This window comes from Rhipicephalus sanguineus, chromosome 11 (genome assembly GCF_013339695.2).
Source record: "Rhipicephalus sanguineus isolate Rsan-2018 chromosome 11, BIME_Rsan_1.4, whole genome shotgun sequence".
Lineage (NCBI taxonomy): Eukaryota > Metazoa > Arthropoda > Arachnida > Ixodida > Ixodidae > Rhipicephalus > Rhipicephalus sanguineus.
The window spans coordinates 31,776,687-31,803,410 of record NC_051186.1 but is presented as its reverse complement, the minus strand read 5'-3'; the positions used below and the strand labels follow the sequence as shown (position 1 = coordinate 31,803,410).

At 47.6% G+C, this 26,724-nt stretch overlaps 1 protein-coding gene across 1 annotated transcript; it reads right to left on the bottom strand.

Annotated features, from left to right (window-relative positions):
• Positions 1-943: 943 nt before the first annotated feature.
• On the bottom strand, positions 944-26,097 carry LOC119373892 (proton-coupled folate transporter). The gene is made up of 7 exons (XM_037643949.2): positions 25,822-26,097; positions 16,974-17,606; positions 10,019-10,450; positions 6,906-7,139; positions 5,781-5,864; positions 5,448-5,604; positions 944-1,884 (listed from the first exon to the last, which is right to left on the bottom strand). The coding sequence occupies exons 2-7, from the start codon at positions 17,479-17,481 to the stop codon at positions 1,776-1,778; spliced, it is 1,524 nt and encodes a 507-aa protein (XP_037499877.1). The 5' UTR covers positions 17,482-17,606; positions 25,822-26,097; the 3' UTR covers positions 944-1,775.
• Positions 26,098-26,724: the final 627 nt, after the last annotated feature.

The window sequence follows — 26,724 nt, the reverse complement described above, 5'->3', positions numbered from 1 at the left end:
TGCTTCTGACTTTCTACCCGATCGACGCGCGTGGAGTGCTTTCTTTCATTCACGGTGATAACAGTGCATATGTCGAGATAACACGTCCCATTGTTTCGCAGCTCACACAGACATTTCAGGGGGCATTCCAGCTGTTGCTGAAATCGTTGACACACTGTTGTAGACACACAAGAGAGTATGACACTCGGCCGTGCGAAGTCTCTGAGCACACAAGAGTGGCAGTAGTAAGCCGCGTTTTCTTTTTCTTTGTGCGCGGTTTCCTTCTTCCACTGTGAATAAGGTATTGTTCTACTACTACAGTTTTTGATTGGAGCTATAAACGTAAAGACAAAAAACAAAAAAAAATTCAAAGTGGGATAAGAAATAAGCCGATGCGAAAACATGCCGAGTGTCGCCACAAAAGGAAATCAACCTTGCCACGTAGACAACTTGTGATTGCATGTGTCCATTGCAAACGTCTATATGCAATAAATGGCTGGGGACGCAGGTCATTGTGCTGTGGTCGACAAAGCACAATGACCTGCGTGGGACAAGCATGGGAAGGTGGGGGTTTTGTGGTGACGTATACGCTGTGACCCAAGAGACATACGCCGAACCATGAGAGTGAAATAACTAGAATAAGGATGGGATGGGCTCATTCGGCAAGCATTATCAAATCATGAATGGCAGTTTACCACTACCACTCAACAGGAAGATGTATAACAATTGCAACTTACCGGTACTTACCTACGGAGCAGAAACCTGGAGACTTACAAAGAGGGTTCAACTTAAACTGAGGACGACGCAGCGAGCGATGGAAAGGAAAATGATAGGTGTAACCTTAAGAGACAGGAAGAGAGCAGCGTGGGTGAGGGAACAAACGGGGTTTAAGGACATCTTGTCGAAATCAAGAAGCAGAAATGGGCATGGGCAGAGCGCGTAGGCAAGATAACCGCTGGTCATTAAGAGTAACTGACTGGATTCCAAGAGAAGGCAAACGCGTGAGGGGGGAGACAGAAAATTAGGTGCGCAGATGAGAGTAAGAAGTTTGCGGGTATAACGTGGCAGCAGCAAGCACAGGACCGGGTTCATTGGCGGAGCATGGGAGAGGCATTTGCCCTGCAGTGGGCGCAGCCAAGCTGATGATGATGATGATGGTAATGGTGATACGCTATGGCTGGCGAGTTGTGACCACAAGGAAGCCAGGAAAGAAAAATAGAGTCACATTAGTGGTCAACCAAACATGCTGAAAACATATCTGATGCCTTTGGTGATCTAGTTGTCAATCAAACATTGACATGTCTCTGTCTCGTGGCCGACTAATACTGTGCTACAAGGCAAGCCTATTTTCTTGGCACTTTGCCAAATATACTTTCGCTCGTATGCATAAAAAATGGCGCGATAAAGAAAACATTCACGAAAGCGACTTTCCCAGAAACAGCCCGAAAGAGGGTGCATGGTTAATGTCCACTTTGTCTTCTGCCGTATCTCTTTTTTTTTTATTAGCAGCGGCCCATACTATCGTCGAGAGCGTTCTGGTCATAGGCACGCACAGGCTCGCGAGGCGCGCACGTGGTCTACAAGTTCGCCCAATGTTGAAAAAACGTGATTTGGCCACGCCTTAACCATGCCGAGTGTCTTCAACACATCTGTTAGATGCAGAAGTCTTAGTGATCTTCGAAGGCGGTCCGGTCACAGTGATCCTCAGGCACACACACACACATTGTCAAGCTTCAGGTGACAAGCGCTCTGCTCAGAATGTATGGTGCGGAAACGTCTTGAGCAGAGACGCGTCTTTACAGGATTGCGGCTCCGGAGTCCTGTTGCCTCTTCTGTAGGAGCGGCAATTTATCTTCCGCAATCAGGTTACCCAGGCTTCCGAGGTGCAGGTTTCGGCGGACGTACCTGCGTGAGGTGGCGAGTTTAAACGGACATTGAACAGAATTGTTAAACTACATAGTCTAGTAAACTGCACTACGGTGATATAATTATTAAGGCGAAAGCCTTAGATGTCTCATCAAACGCGAAAACTGCCCGTCGGCGTCCTGCGGCGTCGAGGACAACACGAGTGATGTAAAAAATTATTATCACGTGATGACGTCACAGATTGCCAAAACTTGTGACGTCGTCACTGTGACGTCACGTGACGTATCGTCACATGATGACGTCATCGCATGACATCGTGGCTTGGTCAAAGGTGGGCCGATCACGGAGGCAGTGCAAAACCGGGTGAAGTGCCTCCGATCCTGGAGGCAATGCAAAACCACGTTAGGGGCAGAATGCTTTCGGAGCATGGCGGGGAAGGATCAATACATCGACTGAGAAGAAAAGATGGCGTTCGCCTTTGGGTCGTCTTAGGTGAATTGATAAGGAACCATGTGAGTTTCTAGAGTTGTTACAGATTTGGATGTTTGGACACAGTTAAAATTGGGCACGATTAGGAGCTTTTGACAGCGTTAATTTTGAAGGACAGTTAAAGGGACACTAAAGTGAAACAATTAATCGGCTTAGATTGATAAATTGTACTCTGCGAGCTCTAACGTCGTTAATTTCACCATCGTATGTCTATTAATAGAGGAGAAAATCAAGGTCAAAGTTCCATCTTTAAATTTCGCGCTGTAATCTCCTCGCATGACGTCACGGATTTCAAGTGTATTTTTCGTATTTTCACGTCATTGGGTCAACGAAATTTCCTGAAGACTATGGCCTCCTCAGAGGACAATTTACTTCATTTTTATTGATTAGAAACTACGCAGGACGTAGTAGACGCAATCAAAATGTATGACGTCATGGCGACTAGAGCGGGAACTTCAAAGTGGTGTCGCCACCGGCATTTTCTTTTTGCGCGTTTTCTCGCTTACCAAGCGTCTTCTCGTGGAAAGCTTGGTGATTTTGGAATTGTGAAAGAATAATTTACTACTATAAGAAAAATTGCTTTTCTTTACAGTGTACTTGTAAGACTACGGCATTATTAGTTCCTTTGGTTATAGGCCTACGACCGAATTCAAATTACAAAATGAAACTCGTGTGAAAAAAAATGAGGAAAAATTAGAAAGAAAGCGCGACATATCGTCTTTATTTGGCATTGTTCGGATAATCTATGCATCCGGTTTTTTTTTTTTTGCATAACCGATAAGGACCACTTCGCCGATGCGGTAAATGTGCACATTGCCTGGGAACGAGAGTGTCCCCTCGAAACGAGGCACTGCATGGACAACACAGACTTACAGAAGAGTTGCACATCGTCCGTTGGCCGGAAGACTGTGTATGCACAATGGCGACGTTTAGAAAGCGCAAACACAAGACGTCCTGTAAACATCCTACAGAGCACCAGGAGTGACCGTAGCGCAATGAAGTAAAAGAAAAGGAGGGACTTCGGATAAAAATAGGTACGTAAACAGGCCGAAGTGGCTCCGAAACTTGAGCGGCTGTTTAGATAGGCGTCACTATATGCCTTTGGCGAGTTCAAGTGCTTCTATGATGCGCAACCATAGGCGTGCGTGGGATCCCCATTGGGGGTGGGGGGGGGGGGCGAAGTCTCACTGCAGCGCACTCCCCCCCCCCCCCCACCCCCCTAGTGCGAAAGAGGCCAAGCTTTGCACTGGATGCAATGACTTCAGGAGTACTGTTTCTTGGGCTATAGTTGGAATAGCATATTGTATTTTTGGACGTGAAGTTTTAGACGTGCACGTGAAGTGTTCGAAGCTTTCGCGATGAAGTGTAAAGACGCAGCATGTGTTAGCGCGCCCTCGATTAATCTAACAGACAAGTAGTGTTGCTAACTCCGTAACTAATCTTTTAACTAAACAATAATGTGCCGCTGGGTGCATGCGCCGCTAGAAGCTTTGATATTTTCCCCGAGTTTTCCTTTCCAGTCGTATATTTGCGCGTTTTTACAATAAACCAAGCAGTTGGAAGTCGGCGCTAGTCGTGTGTGCGTCTTGTCCGTGTCTACTTCGCGCTGTTCTTAAACTATAGAAGCACGAGAGAGAGATAATAGACGCACAGGCTATAATCAAAGAAGGGGCCAGGTGTGTCAGCTCCCCGTCGGTTGTTTTGTCGCAAAAGGAATTGCTGTTCCTTAACTCGATGGTGCGATAGCGTACTCCATGTGGTTCAAGTTTGCACGTTAAAATGTAGGTAGGATGCTGAAATAAACTTCAGTTGCTAGAGCGCTTTCCTTTGTAGTTTATGTGCCCCTCACTGTGTCCTTGTTTTTCAAGCGCGTCCAAAAATACAGGATGCAATAATGAAAATGAAGCGATGGCGTGCTTCCCACAAGGGCCTGCCTTTGGTCCCCGGCTTTCCGGGGGTAAAAAAAAAAGGGAAATAAGCAGCCCTTGGAATGCACCATCAGTGGCTCTCGGCCGCCATTATCGTCAAAGAGCTGCTTGGCCATAACCTTGGCTTTCAACAATGATGGAACAGGTGCGATTTAGTAAAGGTACGGACAGACTTGGCGGGGCGCACGCCTATGTGGTGCAACAACTTGTACCACTCTTCATTCGACTCGCGTGTATCCATCGTCGCTTGCTGTCGTGAGTCAGCATCACTTTGCCCTCTAGAGCTTGAACCTCGGCTACACTTTTTTTTGCTTTTTTAATGTAAAACGGTAACGCAGGGGGCATCATAAACACGGCGGGAAGGGGGGGGGGATCTTGAGGCCTCTTTTTTTTTTTTTTTTTTTTTTCAAGCCTTCACTTTCCGTTATCCTTATGTGAAACAGATCCAATATGCGCGGTGGCCGAGTGGTTATAGCGTCCGCCTCCGATGCAAGACTCCGGGTTCGATTGCCAGTGCCGCTAAGCACCCGCCGGTTTTTCTGATGCGGAGAGAAGGTACCCCGGCCTGGCGTTCGTGGTTGTGGGTGCTCATTTCTCGAGAAGGTGGCCTTTCCTTTTTTTCTATATTCTTTCACTCCCAGTTCCCCAACAACGCTGTGCCGTGCTCTCTTGCGGGTTGCAGAAATATGTGTCTTTCTTATCCTGAAAACCGCTACTAGGTCCAATATTCACGCCGTTCGGCGCACTAACCCATTGGATTGCCTCCTTACATAAACGCCTGCCGTGTGTTAGCTGCGACTTCTTTATGGCCAGCAGTATACTCCAATCCTAGAATACAGGTTCCCAGAAGGATCGAGTTTTCTCGGATCGTCGTTCCACGTATTTCTTCAAGTTTATCTAAATCGAAGTCAGTAGTACGACCACGCTTTCTTGTCTGCTCAACCGTTGTGTTAATCGTACTATGCTCTATTGTCTGGCCGTTTCTAAACTTAGCGCATCGTTAGTAAGGGATCGATGAGCCGTGAACTTGCACGCTACAGAGAAGCCAATCAAAACTCATGTCTCCGTAAATGTTTTAGGCCGCTCCGCTTGAAGAACGCTTCCGAAGCCTTTGCGCTGGCGTCGCGAACCGCTGTTCTGATCAGGTGGTGGGTTCTACCCTACATAGTTGAGGCGTGTACTCACACTAGCAGTAGGCAGAGGAGTGTGCCGACGATTATGGAGAGCAGGTATATGAACTCGGTGACCATGGCTTTGGTGGCCACGAACACTTCCCAGTAGGACACGCTGGCCACCAGGGGCGCCACGATGCTGAGCACGGCCACGTTGGCGAAAAGGCAGCCTGCACGCATGCGCGAGGAAACAGCCTATCATTTGAAGTTGATAGCTACTATAAAACAGTTTCCAGTGAAACTTATTCAAGAAAACCAATGCTGTAGGCCTTATAGAAAGTCACCAAAACGTTGGGTAACGAACGCGTCATCTGAGCCGTCCTCAAAACGTAGTTACATGACTCACCGAATTCTTCTGGATGGACCAGTTTCGAGAGCAAAGAAAGCACGGCTATGGGGATAACGGGGGACAGCGCGCCGACCATGACAGCTGGAAAAAGAAAGTGTAGTGGTGATTTAGCGGTGAATGTAAGAGAAATGATATAGCATTGCTCTTAATTACCCTTAGTTGCCTTCAAATATTTTGGTAGCCAACAGAATCACTAGCCAAGCTAACAGCGATGGTAATGTGCTAGTAAATACATTAGGACTGCCTGCACTCTAGGCATACCCCTACCTATCAATCTGTCTGTCACTGTTTGTCACTGTCAGTCTGTCTGTCTGTCACTGTCTGTTTGTCACTGCATCTATCTATCTATCTATCTATCTATCTATCTATCTATCTATCTATCTATCTATCTATCTATCTATCTATCTATCTATCTATCTATCTATCTATCTATCTATCTATCTATCTATCTATCTATCTATCTATCTATCTATCTATCTATCTATCTATCTATCTATCTATCTATCTATCTATCTATCTATCTATCTATCTATCTATCTATCTATCTATCTATCTATCTATCTATCTATCTATCTATCTATCTATCTATCTATCTATCTATCTATCTATCTATCTATCTATCTATCTATCTATCTATCTATCTATCTATGGTATGGAGGAAGGAATAAGAAAGGAGGGAGCATGACGTCACGCAGCCAGCCTTGCCAAGCCAACCCGTTTTGAAGCCAGCAGTGTCGGCCCAACACGTGACCTTTGCGTCATGATCACGCAAGAAATGAGGTTTGCCGAGACTTCGGGTTATGGCGCCCGGTAGCTTTTAATCGAAGCGCGCTTGTTCGGCGCAGACCTCTATGGCGCAGACCAGCCGGCGGTTCAAAAACAGAACTCCATCGGTAGTACTAAAACCTACCGCGCGCTCTGACGTTTTGATCACGTGTTGGGCCGACACGGTGGGCTTCAATCGCGTGACGTCATGCTCCCTCCTTTCTTTTTCCTTCCTCCATGTATCTGTCTGTCTGTCTGTCTGTCAACATGCCCAGTGGTAAGGGTGGTGAAATCAGGAGATATCTCTTGAAGACACTTGACATTGTAGATACTAGACGAATGATGGTGCAAACTGACCGAGGCCATGCCATCCACCGGAGAGGGCGACCGCCTTGATTGCCGACGAGCCCATGAAGGAGACTGCTCCGGCGATGGCGAGCGACGTGTCCTTGAAGAGCATGCGGCGTGCCATGCACACGGCGAGCATCGTGATCAAGGCCTCGCACAGGAACTGCAGGCCCAGCATGATCGACGCCTGGTGGGTCCAGCTGAACCGCCGGAACAGGTATTCGGCCCACACCTCCTGCTCGCCTGCGCCATCATCAATATACCCACGTTCGTATATATACCTGCAGAGGTCGGCAAACTCACGCACGAGTCGACTCACTCAGACTGAGATGGAACGGCGAGTCTGAGTCTGGGTGAGTAATATTTTGGTGAGAGTGAGTCCGAGTGAGTCCAGGTGAGGAAAATTTTAGTTAGCCTGAGTCCGTGTGAATCCGGTTGAGGAAAATTTTAGTTAGACTGAGTCCGAGTGAGCCCTAAGCACACATATATTTCTTGAGTGACTCTGAGTGAGCCACACTTATTTTCGCCGACCTATGATCGCGGCTAAACGAAGGGTTGGCTACCAAAGTCAGAAAGCGGAGAAGTGACGTCTCAAGGAGGTTTTTCCGAGCCCGGATGCATGCAGACAGGCATTTATTAAGGCGAAAGCCTTAGACGCCTCATCAAACGGGAAGATTGACCGTCGGCATCGCCGTCAACACGAGTGACGCAAGAAAATCATCAAGCGATGACGTCATCATGATGACGTACACATCATGATGTCAGATACCACCAAAATTTGTGACGCAATTCGTGACGTCACTATGACATTACATATGAACATATGACTATGACGTCACATGATGACGTCATCGCACGACATCATCGCTTGGTCAAAGGTGGGCCGATTCGGGAGGCAGTGCAAAACCAGGTGAGGTGCAGAAGGGTTGCAATGCCTACGATCCTGACGGCAGTGCCAAACCACGTTTTGCACCAGAAACCACGTTTCTGGTGCAAAGCAAGAAAGCTTTAGGAAGGGGGGAGAGAATTAGGACATGGACTGAAAAGAAACAAAACATCGATTTCGTCTTCGAGTCGTCTTAGGTGGATGCATAAGGAACCCTCTGAGTTTTTATTTATTTATTTATTTATTTATTTATTTATTTATTTATTTACAATGCCTACGGAAGTGCCTCCTTCCTTTTCGGAGAGGCCCCAGAGCGCAGGAGAAGTTTGGATGAAGTGGCTGAAGACCTCTTCGCTTCATCAACTGTTAAGGTGGGTGACAGTGTTTTCTTTTAATGAATTTTCTCCTCTTCATGAATTTCCGCGGCAGTCTGTCATATTCGGCGTCCTGTGCGTCAAGCTGTCGATTAATTCATCCTCATTTGTGAGTTGCTAACTTCCTGGATAGAGACGGCGACCACCACGACAAGGCGTTCATCCAATGTTCGATTCCCGAAGCAAGATAAATTTTTCCTCTATTTGCTAAGCAACCCTTGTCATAGTATTCTTCGCGACTTTGTACTGCTACTTTGAGGTGAAATATTTCCCTTTCAGTAAGTAAGTGTGCGGCGCAATTTATGAGGCTGCAGTGTAGCACAGACGTCAAAGAAAAACAAAAGCTGGCACGAAGGGGCAGGAAATGGGAAATAAAATAAATTACTTTAAACGATTTCGCAGTTTTTCAAGTACTTAGCACTCTAGGGGCCCGGCTTGTCGTCCACCATCTCACGTCGCGTGGTCACGCAGTGTTCAATAAAGGCCTAAAGCGAGGTTAACAATGCTCAAAACCCCCGCAAGATAAACTAGCAAGGTTCAAAATACTATAAACCACCGAAATAACCAAGAATTAATCGCAATAATTGACCTAAAATCGCGAAAAACGCTTCTGAAACATGCAGCTGATACCCGCGCCGTGCAAGAGCGGGTGCCTCCACCTCGGCAAGCGCGCGATCGCCGAGGTGGTGGGAAGCGCCAAGGAAATCGCTGGGTATCCCGTGCTACGCGCTTCCTCACGTTTCGCGTAGTGGAGATGCATGAAGCGCAGGATTTAGAACTTCACCAAGACGTACACAAAAACGACACTTTAACAGCGAAACTGTCTATGCCAGCCATTGGTTGTAATCCGCGAACAGAAAGCTATCATTATCATGAACCGTCACGCTCTGTTTCTTTTATCGTCGTATAAAAATTGAACGCACAGTACGTACGACAACGTTCGGCAGCATGTTACACCCTCTGTAAAACTCGAAAGCGAAAGCCTGCGGCACACGTAATAATACATCGGGAACGGCATAGTGTCATTAGTGACGTAGGTCACGCGGCTTTTAGATGCGAAGCAGCTTTTGCTCGGGGCTGTGTCCCTCGTCGGTGGTGGCGTCCGCGCTCCACTGCGCATGCGCCTACTCTCTCCCACTCTCCTCCTTTACGCAGGTGTTCGGTCGCCTTCTCTACACTCCTCCCGCGCTGCAGCCGCACATACCTTTCTTTTTCTTCTTTTACCATCTCTTTTCACTCTCACTGTGTCCCTTCAATCCCCAGTCCCCCGTGAGTGTATCGGTTGAGGTGTCCTCACTTGAGAGACAGTTATCGTGCACTCTACACCCAATTTTCATTTTCATTTCCTTCTTCCTTTCAAGAATCACCCCCCCCCCCCCCCAGTCTCTCCTCCCACGTGATGCAGCCGCGCCGCAGCCAAATACAGCCTGTAACCCACTCTCTCCTCTCCCTCCCCCATTTCATGTGCATATAAGCGCGTGCGCTCGGTCTGCTTCCGTCATTCTCGCTTCCCTCCCGTTCAGATGAGTTGTAACGTCAACGTCAGCACCACTCATTCACTCTGCGCTAACGGAAAGCAACGCACAAACACAACGTAATGATAACAGAAACACTAAATACAAACCTCACAAACTAACGGAAACGCCGAGTGAACGTAACGGAAACTTGGTGTGCGCCCCCAATGCTGCTTCGCATCCCCTCATGGTTCCCTTGAGTGGGAGATGGTGTAATTTTTTTGTACCACTTCAATCACCTGGCGCGTTGCGCTCAAGAGACTGCGCAAAGAATCGTTTCAGGATTTCGCCTTAAAAGCTTGAAATTGGAGCTATACGACCAGCTTCGTCATGGAAATGCCAACTCACCGCAATACACGAAACGTGCCAGCAGGAACACGGCGTACAGTACGAGCACGAAGCGCCTGGCATCGTTTGCCCTCCTTCGCGTCGCCAGAGTGGCGACGTTCTTGACCTGACGCATGCTCACGAAGTTCCACAGGGGACTGCCATTGTAGCCGGAAATGACGCGCAGCGACTCGCGCACCACCATGGCGACGCCCAGAAGGCACACCATGTCGAGCACCAGCTGAGCGCCCACCACGGACACCGCGACGCGGACGAAGGTGTCCGAGGCCACTAGGGGCTTCCACAGCCTCTCGACGAACACCGACACCGAGCGGCCCACGTAGAGCGCGAACGTGAGCGACCCGATGCGCAGCGTGCGACTTCTGTAGTCCGAATTGTCGCTGACGTGACACAGGGCGCCGGCCGAGAACAGGTTGATGCTTCCAAGAAGACCTGCAGGGCGGGTGAGACAAAGAGAAAAATGGGGTATCAGTCAAATGAGTGAATTAAATTTTCGCCTGAATCTCAAGATTTAATTTCGTTCACCTCGGGGAGTGGTAAAGGTACAAAAAACTCCACGAAGTGAACGATGATTGAGGAGCTGGCTCGGAGATAATCGGTTAAACCGTGAATGATCCGTACAATTCCTCTACTGTCATATAAAGGCGTCACACGTTGTTATAGTAGCGATTGTGGTCAGGTTGTTGTCGAACCACAAGCGGTCGCAGACCATGCAGCTGTGGCCGAAGCAAAGGAGGATACATAGATTTGCAAGTTCTATGTATCCTCCTTGGGCCGAACGTGTGGTCGAGGAAATCGCGCTTGAAGCGCGCGTCGGCGCCACCAACTTCAGGTAGCGACCGCTTTCGACGCTTGGCCGCTGCATCCCGCGCCCGTACCTCTTCGAGGTTCTCTTGCCGCCGCTTCCGCGCTGCTTCGGCTTCGCGGGCTTTTATCTCGGGGTACGAACGACAATGACATCTCTCTGTGGCCTCGCGAGCTCTCATAGCAAGGTCTTGGCGGCGAGCCCGCGATGCTGCCTTGCGAGCCCTCCGCTCCGCCGCCTTGTCTTCTTCGTTTATGTTATTAGTATCGAAGTGCACTGACTGACCACTGTCGAAAGAGAGAGGAAGCGCGCAGTTGTGGCCCACTAGCGGTCTCCCATCAAACTAGAGCACGCGCCGGAGTGGAGCGAGCGCCGCATGCTACAGTTGGCTATGCTATATGTATTTTTGCCTGCGCTAATATCATCATCAAGGCACTCGAAGAAGAAGAGAAAGAAGACTGCTCTTTCGCGCGAGCTGCGCCTGTAGCGGTCGCCTCTGGAACTAAGGTTACGGTTACGGCGCGGGACTTCGCCCCAGCTTAAGAACCTGGCGAGCCAGCTCCTAAAAGAAAAAAAAAGAGAAAAAGAAAAAAAATTGCGCAGCTTGCGCTAAGTCGCGCAAGGCTGGGTCACAGCAGAGCTGGCGGGCACGTCTCAGCTTCTCTTGTTAACCATCTGCGCAGAACGCTTGGACGGTCATTAAGCGCGTACCGGATCATGATGGCGATAATTTTCTATCTGCGACACACGGCAAACCTCGAGCATAACAGCTCTGCTGTAAAATTAACGCAGCCTCACACTAGTGGTGTCAAGCCTGAAGGAAGTGCGGAGCTGGGTGGCCTGCCTTGTTTCTCTTTGTTTTTTAACACGAAAGTGTTTTATGCCGGGGTCCACCACGGCTCCACTGACGTATTTCCATCACGGGTATCACGTTGTAAAATATAAAGACTAACAGTGGGCAAAGAAAAAAACCAGAAGAAAAAGTTCCGTCACCGGGAATCGAACTTACGACCTCTCGCTCGGCAGCACGCAGCGCGAAACGCGATTCGGCCACGGACGGCACGTTCTTCGCAATGCTAACGGCGAGCCATTTATATACACAATTTGCCGGTGGCTGTATTCAGAGATCGGTGTTACAGCGTGTTTTCGTTACCACTAGCGAGATGGCGCGAAGGGCTCGAAGAGCGTAGAAGAGCGAAGAGCGCGCTCGTCGCCGTGGCGACGAGCACCCGCCTCTACAGGGCGGGGTCGCTCGTGCGTGCGCTTATCGTGATCGCGGTTGTTTGTACGTCTCGCGTTGAGAACACGAAGGTCACTTGGCTCACTGCAGCGGCCGCTTTTGAGAAAGGAGTGTGGTGCTCACGCAGAAATGAGTCACAAATGTGACAGTTCGCTCTCATCCTGTGTATGTTCGTTCCGTGCGACCTTTCTGCTTGAGCAGCGCGTTGCAAGTTTCGAGCTGCTTGCCGTTCTTCGCGTGACATTACAATTTGTTGCTGTGGCATTCATTCCTTCGCCCTTGAGGCGAAAGAAAGCGCAACTAACGCTCAACTACGTCTGTGAAGGCACGTTTCGCTTTCGCGTTATACCGATTCCTATGACAGAGCAATCAGCCATGTTTTTTTTTTCTTTCTTTTTCTTTTTTTCTCCTTCTCTCCATTTTTTCTTTTCTGTCTCTGTTTATTGCTATTTATTTATGGCTCTTTTTCGCGCTTTCTATCTTTCTGTTTTTTAAATGCGAAGCATTTCTTAGCGAACTTCTGCGACTTTGAGCGTATCTATCTAGCCGCCTACAACTTTGGGCTCTCCTGGCCGTTTCGTTAGTCGGATGTATGCCAAAATTGGTGTGTCATAACATGACCTTATTACGAATATAAATGACAGGTCATAACATGAAAATCATGACATGCATGTCTTGAACAGCATGATTTACATTCCGCGGCCTTGGGGCTCTTGCGGCCGTTCCGTTAATTTCATATTTACCAAAATTGGTATGGTGTGGCAAGAATTCATGGCGAACATAATGACAGGTCCTAATGTGAAAATCATGACACGCATGTCATGTGTAGCTCGATTTACATGACATGGTCTCGGTGCGCTCACGGCCGTTTAAATGAATGGATACATACGAAAACTGGTATGACGAGACATTTCTGTATGACGAACATAAATGACACGTGGTAACATGAAAATCATGTTGAAAACGCATGTCATGTACGACATGGTTTACATGCCACGCTCATGGCGCCCTCGCGGCCGTTTCGCTAAATTGATATACACCAAATTTTGTATTAGGCGATGTGACTGTATCAAGAACATGAACAGGTGGTAACATGAAAACCATGACATGTATGTCATGTAAGTCACGATTTACATGCCGCGCTCATGGTGCATTCGCGGCCGCTTCGCTAGATTGATATAGAACAAATTTGGTATTGCACGACGCGACTGTATGACAAACGTAAATAGGAGGTGGTAGCATGAAAATAATGACATGCATGAGATGATCGACGTGATTTACATGTCTTGCTCATGGCGCACTCATGGCCGTTTCGCTAGATTGATATGCACCAAAATTGGTATTGCGCGACGCAACTGTATGACGAACGTAAATTACATGTGGTAACATGAGAATCATCGCATGCAAGGGATGTACGACATGATTTACATGCCACGCTCATGGTGCATTCGCGGCCGTTTCGCTAACTTGACATACACCAAAATTGGTATTGAGCGATGTGACTTAATGACCAACATAAGTGGCATGTAGTGACATGAAAATCATGATATGCATGTCGTGTATGGCATGATTTCAATGCCATACTCATGGCGCACTGGCGGCCATTTCGCTCGTTTGGTATACACCAAAATTGGTATTGCGCGATGTGACTGTATGACGAACATAAATGACAGGTCTTAACATGCGAATCATGTTATGCATGTCATGTACGGTATGGATTACATGACATTGTCATGGTGCGCTTCCGGCCGTTTTGTTAACTGGATATGTACCAAAATTGGTATGGCATGACACGAGTGCGTGATGAACATAAATGACAGGTCATGCATTGTATATACCAGAATATACGTTTCATTGGCATAGAATATGCCAATGAAACCAATGCCAGATTGTGCATGCAAGCGTGCATGGCAAACATGCGATATATGGTGAACTAGATGCTATGGCATGAATGATTTCATTTGGGTCAAAGACAAACAAGGCGATGTATGCAGCTGTTTGCTGGCTGCTTCGCATTACATCGATTCCCACAGTGCGTGGGATCTGCCGGATTTTTCTTCCCTTTATTTCTCTGTTACCCTTTCTTTCTATGCTATGCTTTACTCTCCCCCTCGTCCTTTCCATCCTCCTCACCCTCGCTTCCTTTTCCCACCGCCTTGATGTACTGTACTATACAAGCCTATGTTATGCTCTGCTAGCTTGCCTGGATAGCCGAGTGGTTACGATGCTCGCCTTCGGATCTTGGTTACGCGGGTTCAAATTCTATCTCATCAAGAAATTCTTATTGGCAAGTATTTCTCATGCTTTCTCTTTCTGTCTCTCTGTACTTGTTCTCTCACCCATCAGATTTATTCCACGCCACACCGGACAAATCAGTGCATGTGTTTGGGAGCGAAGCAAAAGATGAAGAAGAGGATGAAGAGAGCGCGTGCCGGTTCATAATGATAATTTCCGTTCACCCGTCACGGACCAATGCCCTTCCTTCCCCCCTCTAGTGAGGTCATTGTCTTTCTACGTTTTGCAAGTCCTTCTAAGCTCTCACTGACGCTTACGTCGGGCGGCTTATTCCTCGGGAATTACGAGCAGGCTTGGCCATTCTGCAAGAGCGAACTCCCGAAGAACCGACACCCTCCTTTACACTCCAGCGAGCCCCTCACTGACCTACATTTCGCAAACAGCTGGGTTCCGATGAGCTTTCCGCCGAACCTCACCCTCGCCCCTTTTGGCGCGCCTCTCATTGGTTTGCTCTTTCCGCCGAGCCTCACACTTGGCCCTCTCGGCAAGACAACACCTCTTCCTTTCCGCGAGGCCTCTCCCGGCACGGTGTAGCCCTCCCCCTTCCTACCAATCCTCACTCTCGCCACACCGCAAAGCTTTACTCCGGCGCCGGCGAAGGGTCGACTGAGAACAGCTTCGCTGCTGAAATGGGGGATTCTATCCTGAATGAATGAATGAATGAATGAATGAATGAATGAATGAATGAATGAATGAATCGAAATAATTTGCATTTCGCTAGCTATAGAGATTCCGTCGCTCGCCTACGCAGATACGTTCACGATGGTAAACTCAACGGACGGACTTACGATGTCTTCACATTGAGTATTTGGGTCTTTTCTTTCCTACAGACATGTGCTGTACATCACATGCATGGCCAAGGAGATGGGAAAGAAAACCTACCCTTTCGCGGCTTCACAAACCTCCTGTCTTCCAAAAGTAAATCAGGCATTGTTGTACAAACACATAATCGACTCTACCAGGGCGTACATTCAGCTAATGAAATAATATACTGATATCTAAGAATGAAACTACTTTTCTTACTGAAGGAAAGCGTCGCAAATATTTTATTTGGGTTTCGCAAGAAAGATTTTCAGAGGTAATGTAACTTAAACTTCGATTATTTGGAGTTCTTAGCTTCATCTCAATATTTCTAAGTTGCCTAGGCAGTACACTCTTCCCATTTATTTATTTATTTATTTATTTATTTATTTATTTATTTATTTATTTATTTATTTATTTATTTATTTATTTATTTATTTATTTATTTATTTATTAGTACCTTACAGGGCCCTCGTGGGGCATTGTGTAAGGGGGCAGTGAAGGAAATGCATAATAGAGCTAAATATAGAATGATACCTTAACAAGGTAAAACATCGATTAATGCAGAAGAGGCAACTGAACTCGTGAACGTACAATATACAAAAAAAAAAACATGACTGGTCCCTCCGTCGTAGGAATAGGTATAACAGGAAAGTGAAACATGTCTTCACAGAAGTAGTGCTTATTGTGTAGTGATAAATGAGAGCTTGTGCAATGTATATTGGTTTTTGGCAGCTATAGCACCGTTTGACGTGGATGCACCCATGTTGACGCCTAATGGCATGTCTCCATCGCGACGACTAACGCCCATGATAATGATTAAGCCGTTGTGGTAACTGAAGTTAACATATATTTTGACCCAGCGAATCGTGAATCCCGCGTAAAAATGGCATCAACAAGCTCATAATCAACACTGGTACTCGATAAGCAATTCTTCAAAACGTCGTCACTTAAGGAGAGAAATGGCACGGTGTGCGCTTTCTAGTAATGGGTAACCGACGCCTGGCTTTGCTCATGCATATACACTACCACACTGCGCTTCAGCAGCACGGGAGGCAGAGGTTCGTAGCTTGAGCCGCAAACGCGCGCGTCCCGCTGGCCTTTGTCTCGCTCCACAAAGCGCGACATTTGCCCGTCGAAATCGCGTCCTTTCTGCAACGCGCATTGCAGCAGTTTTGTTAGTCAGTGCTCTCACAATCGAAGTAGTTGGCGGCGGAGAAATCCCGTTGGTGCATGTGGAAGCTGCACTACTACGATGAGCCGGCACACGCTACACGAAGCGAAAGGCAAAGAACGTAACTGCGTCCAGGGTGCCTCGGCGAGCCAGCGCGGCCAGTGTCCCTCGCTGGTATCGAGATGCTTTAACCATGACCTCCGAGATCGCGCGCAATCTCGGAGTAAGCACTATGTTATAGTAAGTGTCGATCGTGACGCATTACTTCTTTTCACCTTTCAAAGACGGCGGCACCTCCCCGCTCCGCCCCGCCTACCTACACCGCCAAAGAGAGCACCGTGCGAGAAAATGAGTGAAAGATATGAAGCGCGTTCGTGAAGTGCCGCAAGGTCGTGGGTCCAGTGGCGGATCTTAGTTTTTTTCTTTCTCACCCGTTGGCGTCCATTTTGTCAACGTCATATCCGTGACGGAAGTACGTCATTGAAGTCTTGGTGAACCCCGGCATAAAACACCTTTGTGTTAAAATATTTTAGAAATATATTATTTATACTCACTTAATATATTTACCCATACGGTGTAAGTCAATTGGTCGAATGAATGAATGAATGGTATTTTCGATTAGTATAGAGGAGTCGCTCACCCGACACGATGGTCACGCCGTAGATGACGTCACGTCCGGGCAGGCCGTTGAGCACGAAAACCAGCGCCGAGACGTCCTTGATCAATGCACCCGCCATGGCGGCGATGAAGTGCAACCTTCGGCCGTGGGCGTCGCTCCAGCCGCCCACCATCAAGCAGACCACCAGGGAGCAGATCAGTTCGACGAGCGGAAGGGTGAACACCAAGTCCTTCACGTGCACCGCGCCCTCAGTCCCGGTCGTGTTAACGTTCATCGACGAATCGATGCATTCGTTTAGTAGCTCTGCGGAGGCGTTCGTCGAGGTCCACGTCGTCGAGTTGGCGGCATCGTTGACGACGCCCGGCAAGTCGTAGCCGCCCCGGTGGACGCACTCAGAGATTGTCAGCAGCATCTCGTACACGCTCGTCATGGTGGACTGCGCGAAGATGTAGACGAAGGCGAACGCCTCCATGAAGAAGTCGGATGCCCGGAATTCGTGGCCGCTGCTCGAAGACATGCCGAAATCCATGTTGGCGCCGCCGAGGGGTCTTCCTCGCGTAAGACCTAGGAGGAAATATCGGCGAAGGCTGCAGGCCACGTCACGGCCCTGACAGCTTCCTGTTGACGTGAACACAGTGGTGATATCCTTTTGTCCTGGAACAGATAGAGATGGGCGTTTTGTTTAAACCACGGTGTAACTTACATCGTGGTTTAGACAAATGTTTAAGTTCGCCGGTCCTTCCCCTACTCGTATCTCTCACAAACTAAATCTTTTAACGAAATCTTTTAACACTATAGACTAGAACTGACATGTTCAAACACAGTTCTTTTTTGTTTTGTTTTTCCTCAACGATTGCAATTCTTTACCGGGAGGTGTTCGTGAATTGCCGTATCGCTACTTATTGTCTGCGCTTAATGTGTGATGTATTATCCCCCATTCCTGCAATAGCCCCCACGGGGCTGTAGTATGTAAAAATTAATAAATAAAAATGAATAAATAAATGGCACACAAGCAGGTTGTTTCGTTCGACCGCGAGGAAAAAAACATGCGGTACAATAACTATAGTTGTCATTTGATAACGAAGCCATATCAATCGACGGCGCAAGCACAGGGCATATGGAATTATTTTTAGATGCGAAAGCATCTTATGCTCGGGGCAGCGTCCATTCTGCGGCGTCCGCACCCATGCTGCGCATGCGCCAACTCTGCCCCTCTCTTCGGATGAGCGCGAGGAGAGGGGGGTGCGCTGCCTCTCCTCGCAGGAGGTGGCGTGAGCGCTTCCTCTGCTTCCTTTCTCCTCTCCCGTTTCTCTCTTTCCGCCACAGCGCTCGAATATAATGCGGCGCGCGCTCGCTCCCGTTGCACTCTCCGTCGCAACGGCGCCATGGACGCTCGCGAAGCTGAACGTAAACGGCAACGCCGGCAAGCGAATCTCGAAGCTGCGAGGCTGCGAAGGCTCGCGTTCGCTGTGCTTCAACCCCCCCCCCCCCCCCGAAAAAAATTGCTAGCTATACCAGTGATCATAATACTATTTACAGAAAGTGACTGGAAGACGCCCCGGAACACATTGTCTTCAAGTACTGGCGAAATACATGTCTCAGTAATGAACGAAGGAAGGGCAATTTTAAGGGCTCGTTTTTTTTTTCTTGACACAACATTAATTAGAATTAACCGACAAAAAACCCAAGGAAAGTATAGGGGATGTTATTTTGTGGTAATTATGATGTAAATGGGAAGAAAGTAAAGTGGACGAAAAGATTACTTGCCGCTGTCAGGAATTGAACCTGCAACCGATAGTACAACATCGGACACGTTATTTGAAGGACGCAGGTTCGATCCCCGACAGCGGCAAGTTATCTTTTCGTTCACTTTACTTTCTTCCCATTCACATTATAATTACCACAACACCCCCTATACTTTTCTTGGCTTTCTTGTCTGTTAGTACTAATTAATGTCTCAGTAATGTGCTTATAAACTTTGAGGAAATCGTCCTTTCTTGTTATACGCATGAAGCCAGTCAGGCTTTGTACACTTACGTGCATGCGTACTAAACTTTGCTAATTGTTGCATTCATTGCGCAATATTTCGCTGCAGGCGATCAGCCTACGAAGACTCTTCAAAACCATTTTTTAAGCCAGAAGGACGACGTCCAGTCCGATCCGTGTACTACACGCGCCGAGAATCCAACATGCCGCGGTGGTCTAGGGCAACGTTGGTCTAGAAGTTGTGGATCTCGACTGCTGACCCGAAGGTCGCGGGATCGAATCCCGGCGGCGGTCGCATTTTCGATGGAGGCGAAAATGCTTGATGCCCATGTGCTTCGATTTAGGTGCGCGTTAAAGAACCCCAGGTGGTCGAAACTTCCAGAGCCTTCCACTACGGCGTCCCTCATAGTCATATCGTGGTTTTAAGACGCAAAACCGCAACAATTATTATTATTATTATCATCATCATGACGAAAATCCATTGACCGTAGACGGGAACCCGAACACTCCGTTTTGTTCCCGTATCGCGCGCACTTGCTCGTTCTCATTCACGGTCATCCCGCTGTACGACCATGAACGATAAGGTTTCTTCTGCCGCACAATAAAGACCAGCGTGTAATATGTGGCGTAGGCTTGTCGTTGGGTGAATGACCCTCGCGTGCACGAGCCGTATCTCTCAAGTCCGCCGATAGTGTCCAAAGCAATGAGGTCGAAAGGTTGTTCCGCGGGAAGCGACTCGAGCGACCTGAATCCCTTGCTTTTACTTGCCTTGTACATCTGGCGTGTGTCACAATCAGTGGCGCGAATTTTATTTCCGGTAGGGAGGGATTTGGTGGCGCGCGGGGGGGGGGGGGCGTCTATTTCCTCATATCTGTGTTCGTGTGATTGTTTGTATGTGTTTGGTTTGTGTATATATATACATGCGAAGCGTAAATATATCTTGTGTGTGTGTGTGGAGGGGGGGCGAGTGCAGGTGAACGCTCCAACCAGCTTCGCCCCACGATCGCGATGACGTATATACGTCGAGAGTCATTCCAATGATATTTGAACCGCAATGCTCGCAGCTTCGGCTCGTTATAATAATTCTTAGAGCCCTCCTGCAGTACTTGAAAGGAACATCATTGAGCGACCGCCTGTGAAACCCTGCACTGTGTTGTGAAATGTGACTTTCCTTCTCTCTGTCTTTTCTCCCTTATCCCCCTCCCCACGTGTAGGGTAGCAGCTGGACGTACAGTCTAGTTAACCTCCCTGCCTTTCCTATATTCTTTCTCTCTCTCTTAGACTATTTGGGACGTTCTCAAACAATAATCATGAGCTTTCTAATAATTACTGGGGTTTTACGTGCCAAAACCCCGATATGATTGTGAGGGACGTCGTAGTGGAGGGCTCTGGACATTTCGACCAACTCGGGTTCTTTAGCGTGCACCTAAATCTAAGAATAAGAATGGGGTGGAGCGCATTTGGCAGGCATTCTCAAATCATGAATGGTAGTTTACTACTACACGCAAGAGAAAAGTATATAGCAGCATGCTCTTACCGGTACTTACGTACGGAACAGAAACCTGGAGGCTTGCGATGAGGGTTCAACTTAAATTGAGGACGACGCAGCGAGCAGCGGAAAGGAAAATGATAAATGTAACCTTAAGGCACAAGAACATAGCGCAGTGGGTCAGGAAACAAACGGGTGTTAAGAACATCTCAGCAGAAATCAACAAGAAATTGGCATGTGCAGGGCATGTAGCGCGTAGGCAAGATAACCGCTCGTCATTAAAGGAGTACTAACATGATTTTGAGACATCGTAAAAGGGATGTTTTTCGTTTCCTCGGGGGTAGTGTCTCCAGACACCGGAGTCAGACAACACTTATAAAATGTTTTACTTTGATTTTAAAGTTTTCGACGCTGAGCATCAGCAAGCCAGCCTCAACACAATGGTCATTATCGCGACGAGTCAACACAGTTCAACTAAGTTTTGCGAACTCTGCGTCCTGCGCATACAGCCTAAATCGCGGTAATCACTGTCGGGGTGATTAACTCATCGCTGTTTACGTGCACCACGAGCAGATGACGGACCTTCCGCTAGTACGTTGGAAGTTATACTGTCTCCCCGTGACGTCACACTGCCATGACACGTCACTGAGAAGCCACCCCCTCGATATCGAACCCGAAAGTGTTTTTTTTTTTTTTAAGGTAGTGCTATTAAACGTATATTCGATGCATTCCCAGTGCTTTTACATGGAGCGACAATCCGAAAATATTTAAAATTCGTTTCAGTACTCCTTTAAGAGTAACTGCCGGATTCCTAGAGAAGGTAAGCGCTCGAGGGGGAGGCAGAAAGTTAGGTGGGCAGGGGAGATTAAGAAGTTTGCGGGGATAACGTGGCCGCAGCAAGCACAGGACCGGGTTGATTGGCGAAACATGGGGAGGCCTCTGCCTTGCAGTGGGCGCAGTCAGGATGATGATGATGATGATGATGATGATGATAATGATGATGCCTAAGTACACGGGCCTCTAGCATCCTGTCCCCATCCCGCGATGTTTGGGTCAGCAGTTGAGCCCCCTGACCACTTGATCGCCTTGGAGTGTTGAGCTTTCTCGCGTTTCTCTCATTTCTGAAAAGGATAAACTACCCTGCTTGCCCGGGCTCACAAGTTGCTTCAGCAGAGTGGCATAGCTAGCATAACTTGTGAGAGCTAAATAGTGAGCTGGGATTGTTAAAGATAACTTCGGGCAAGATAGATGACGATTTTGTTTGGGTACAAGATATGCCCCATAGGGCGGGCAAGTTTGGGGAACATAACTCAACTATTCCCCTAAAAATGTTTCACGTCTCCTGAGACTTATCTAGTCGCCAAGCGTTAATAGTCTTGTCGCGATGATTTCCACAGCTGTCAAGAGCGCTGATATGCGCGCCATACCATTTGTGACCTGAAAATATTGGGCGCCTAGCATAAGAGAAAGGCAAGCAGGATAGCCGACGCGGTTCTTTGGGCAACAAGATAAGACATATGGTCGCTATGGTGTGTACTACACATAAGGTTACAAGGAACGAATGCGCTGAAGGCAATCATAGAGATTATGGCTTGCTTCCTGCTTTTTACGGGCCTGCTCAATAGAGTGTGATGTGATAATGACACGTGCAGCGTCAGAGCTTTGTGTGCCGATTTCATTTTAGCCGGTTTTTTTTTCTTTTTAAATCTGTTGTCCCCTGTGCAGGCTAGTACTAAGGTTTCTTGCTGGTTAGCTTCTCTGCTATCTATCTATCTATCTATCTATCTATCTATCTATCTATCTATCTATCTATCTATCTATCTATCTATCTATCTATCTATCTATCTATCTATCTATCTATCTATCTATCTATCTATCTATCTATCTATCTATCTATCTATCTATCTATCTATCTATCTATCTATCTATCTATCTATCTATCTATCTATCTATCTATCTATCTATCTATCTATCTATCTATCTATCTATCTATCTATCTATCTATCTATCTATCTATCTATCTGTCTGTCTGTCTGTCTGTCTGTCTGTCTGTCTGTCTGTCTGTCTGTCTGTCTGTCTGTCTGTCTGTCTGTCTGTCTGTCTGTCTGCATTGCATAGTGTGGTGTAGTGTAGTGTAACGTAGTGCCAGAGTTCCCTCTATTAACTTTTGCAGGGTATGTGATGCAGTCATGCAAAAATTATGAACCTATAGTTCTCGAGTGCTTCAGGATGTACACTGAAACCTTTCCTCGTCTTCCCGCTTTCTCTTTCTTATCGTTATCTACCCCCAGATAACTGAGTCGATGGCGAGTGCGCTAACACTCGAGATATGAGCTTGATATGTTCCACTTTTTGTCATTCTAGAGAAAGAGACAAAGTAGACACTTCTCATCGCCCCATATATGCGTGCATGTACTGTTCGGCAGTCGCCTGATACTAAGTGAGGACTCCTGCTTCTCTTATTTCTGCGGATAAGGTGATTTCCTGGTCTGATAAGAAGTTGCTGCATTGTGACGCGGTGCAGCAAATGAAAATCGGCCGATGTCTGCGTCAAGGTTCTCACGCGCGAGGCATCGCGGAAGGCGTACTGTGGCGATTACGATGGCTCTGGCGCCAACGTCAGCAATGATAGCAGTGCGTCCTGTGAAGCAGTTCATGCCATGGTGCGCCGATAAAAGCGAAACTCGGGATATACAACGGCGTCCGCGAGGGAGGCAATGATTATACGAAGATGGCGTAGTGCGCAACCCTTCTTCACAAATGCGCATTGCCCCACCAAAACCTACGTGCCGGACATACGAGCTCCGATAAGAAGAGGCGGATAGGAAAGAACGCAAGGGCACCATCTCTCACCTTCTTGACTTTATCACGTTGACGCTTGAAACAAAAGCGACTGACGTAATTGCTCACCGTTTCAGTTGCTCTCAGTACCGTGTAGCGACGTAACGGGCTTATTGCGAAACTTCCGTAAGGCAGACCCTGACGCCAGACATCCCGCCGACAAAAAGCATAGATTACGCGACGACAAGCGTTGGTATCGTCCCTGTGTAGTGCACGTTTGCTCGACGGGGTATTACTGCAAATGAATAATGCAACTGTTCCACAAAAGTTCCACCCCTTGCTAAAGAGGAGCAAAAGCAAGATGCCCTAAAGGAACACCCAGTCTCTACTCTGACCTCGAGCCCATCCGCTTGAGCTGAGAAAATGCGTTTCGTGTTTACTGTTTGCCTCGTTGTCTGCTCTGTTATCAACACTACTGACAGATATTGCACGTGACATCACGGAACCGGCTTCACACCGTACTAGTACCCAAACATGGCGGCCGCGGCGACGTCGGTATCACACTATATCGTCACGGTTACATCGCTTTGCCCTTGACGGTGGCAGTGTTTCAGTGAATTATCATTGTTATCGACTTGCCTCTCGGCTCGAGACGCACCCATCGTGCTGTCATGTCTCTTGCTTACGCAACTTCCACGTGTGAGTACCATAACATGGTCACTACGATGACCTCAACGCGGACTCTCAATATTCTGGACTTCTCGAAGGAAAAAGCTGATTACACGGGACAGACACCTCTAAATTTCTGTGGGAAAGGACGTCTGCTTTTCTCAGTCTTGTCCGCGGCAGCTCAGGCTGACCGCGCTGGTTGTGAAGAAGTATGACGTCAAATCACGTGATGCGCTACCTGTGCACTATATAACTGCCACGTCGTACGTCGTGTGTATTCAAGCATCTGCACATCACGCAGGCCGCCCCGTAGAAATGCTTGGGAACTGGGGATCTAGTGTTTGACTTTAGCGAAAGCTTCCCGAATCTCGATTCGTCTCAGTCGGTACAAGTGTCTGCTCGCAACACAGGCCTGTGTAGACAGTGGCCTCCCATCTCAAGTGCGATTGGGCTTGCGCAACAAGCATATTAAACAACTTGCGGCTAGGAACGTACGCGAATTTTTCTTTCAGCGACTGTTCTTTCTGTCGTTGTTGGCAAGCTTCCGACGAAAAGAAAATATTCGCTATCGTTTAGTAACCTACAGAGAGGACACAATCAAATGGCGAGGAACACGCTATGGCGGAGCTTAAGTTCAACGTAAACTTCAGTCTGAAGCGTGAAAATTTTGACAGTCATTAAGAATAATCGCGTGACGCATTTTCCCAGGCTGTACATATCTGCTAGAAAGAGAACTTCAGCGTATCACGTGCTGTTTCAATAGGAAAACCAACCTAGTTCAGTAACGTTGGGGAAAACTGCAGTTTACCTAGGACACCGAGCTAAGCTAGATGTAGAACTGTTACGAGCTATTCGCGTTGCGTTGGTGGTGGCGATGACGTTGGAACATGTTGGAACAGTTTAATGCCTTGCATGAAATCCAGAATGCAACAGAGTCTCAATGTGTGCTGACCGATTCATCATTGTTAAGATGCAGGTCGTTCTGGTGTGCTGCTTTCAGATATTTCACCATCAATGAACGAGCCTCCCCAGAAAAAAAAAACCTATCGTTTAGAATATAATTGAGCAACAAGGAGGTTACACGTAGTGTCTTCAAGCATCCGGGATGAGTCGACTCACTGTCCGCGGATGCCCTTGAGGCACGAAGTAGAAGACGTCCCTGCTCTGACCACAATTCCATTTTCACAAAATCATTCTAATCGATATCTTGTGATTCTAATCTACCCATTGTACTCTTGCTGGTCTGTGCGTGACCTGACTGCTTTCCTTTATGGCACACACTGCTGGGTTTTCAAATTACATTTCCTCGATTAAATTAAATATACTGGTAACGATGTCCTTTAAAGAGAACGTTTGCCGAGAACTGGATAGGCCACATCCTATACTGCTGCAGACCCGTATCACCATCTTCATGTACTTATCAAAAGACTTGGCGCGCTACCGCAGGTAAATATGTGAAGGAATGTAGAAATAGATGGACTGACGGTAAATTTTTTTTTTCAGGAACACACAGACATGGCTAACGCCCGGTGACAGATAAAAATGTAATAAATTACTAATAATTAAAATCGGACTGAACGTATTAATCCATAACTTCAGGCGTCGGTAGAGTTTTTTTGGATCGAGGCCTGTATTTATACGAATGAATGTTATATAGAATGAAGTACCTAAATATACGTATAACGAGAACTCCAGAGAGAGGGCAATTCCATGAATAATAAGAATGCAACAGGGGCTAGTTGGTTCGTCTTCACCTTGTGATGCGCTGCCAGGTATGACACGGACCGAAAAAACTTCTCGAAATAAAGTAGTTGCTAGTTTGCGCATCACCCTGTGTTGTCTCTTGTTTTTTTTTTTTTTTATGCTTCTATGGGGTCTTGAATACAACTGAGGTGTTCCTCAAATGTGGACGACCCTGTACATTTCAAAAGCCGTAACACTCACCTTATTCTTGAGCGACGACGGCGATGTTGGTCGTTACAAGCCGCCGCTGCGCTGACGTCTCCTTCGAACGGCCATTGCTCGGAGAGCTATGCTTGGGTCACATTTGCGTTCCAGTCGTCTTCGCGGCCTCCGCTCCGCTCGCACAAATATTTGGGCGGTTGTCAGCCCCCGTGGCGACTTTTGCTCAGCTCTGGCGGTCGCGTCGCCGGTTGGAAAAGATCGGCACCGCGCCCGTCTGCGCGCCGTCGGACCTTTCCGCGAGCCAGCGCTATCGGTTCCTCTTTGAGGGAATCTATCGCCCACTATCGACACTATCGTACGGCGCGCTTGAACAACTGAAGGGTCGACTTTAGTTGGCGGCAGTGGCGTCGTCAGTACGGCTCTGTACGGGCTGGTCGGTCACGCATACCCGCAGAGAAAGTATTGTCATTCGTGCGCATTCTTCACATTGTTAGCATGCTCTCTTAACCTATCGCTGACGCATCTCCCGGTTTGGCCAACGTACACTTTCCCGCAGCTTAAAGAAATTTCGTATACTACCCCTTCTGCATGTTCAACAAAAGGCCGGGGCTGGGATTTGTGCCACAGACTCGCTGCTTCCATACATTCGGGTCGATCATCCTGCAGAGCTTCGAAAGCCTCCAAGGGGCGGAGAATACGACTTTCCCATCGTACCTCTGGGCTACCTTCTTCAAATTGTGGGACAGCATGTGAACGTAAGGAATCACAGCCACTATTTGCCTGCGCAAGCCTCGACATCTACAGCTTTGCCAAGGTTGCTTCATTTATACATACTTACAGCCCCTTCAACCAAAAGGAAATCTCGTTAAAGCCTTGCTTCAATATTTTTCTGCAGTATTCTATTAAGATGTAACAGATGAACTCATTTTAAAGCGAAAGCCT

Coding starts and splice junctions, on each gene's coding strand:
- LOC119373892 (XM_037643949.2), bottom strand. CDS start 17,481: ATGGATTTCGGCATGTCTTCGAGCAGCGGCCACGAATTCCGGGCATCC. Junction 7,140..10,018: donor GGCACGTTTCGTGTATTGCG/GTGAGTTGGCAT, acceptor ATGATGGCGCAG/GCGAGCAGGAGGTGTGGGCC. Junction 1,885..5,447: donor CTCCTCTGCCTACTGCTAGT/GTGAGTACACGC, acceptor CACCTCACGCAG/GTACGTCCGCCGAAACCTGC.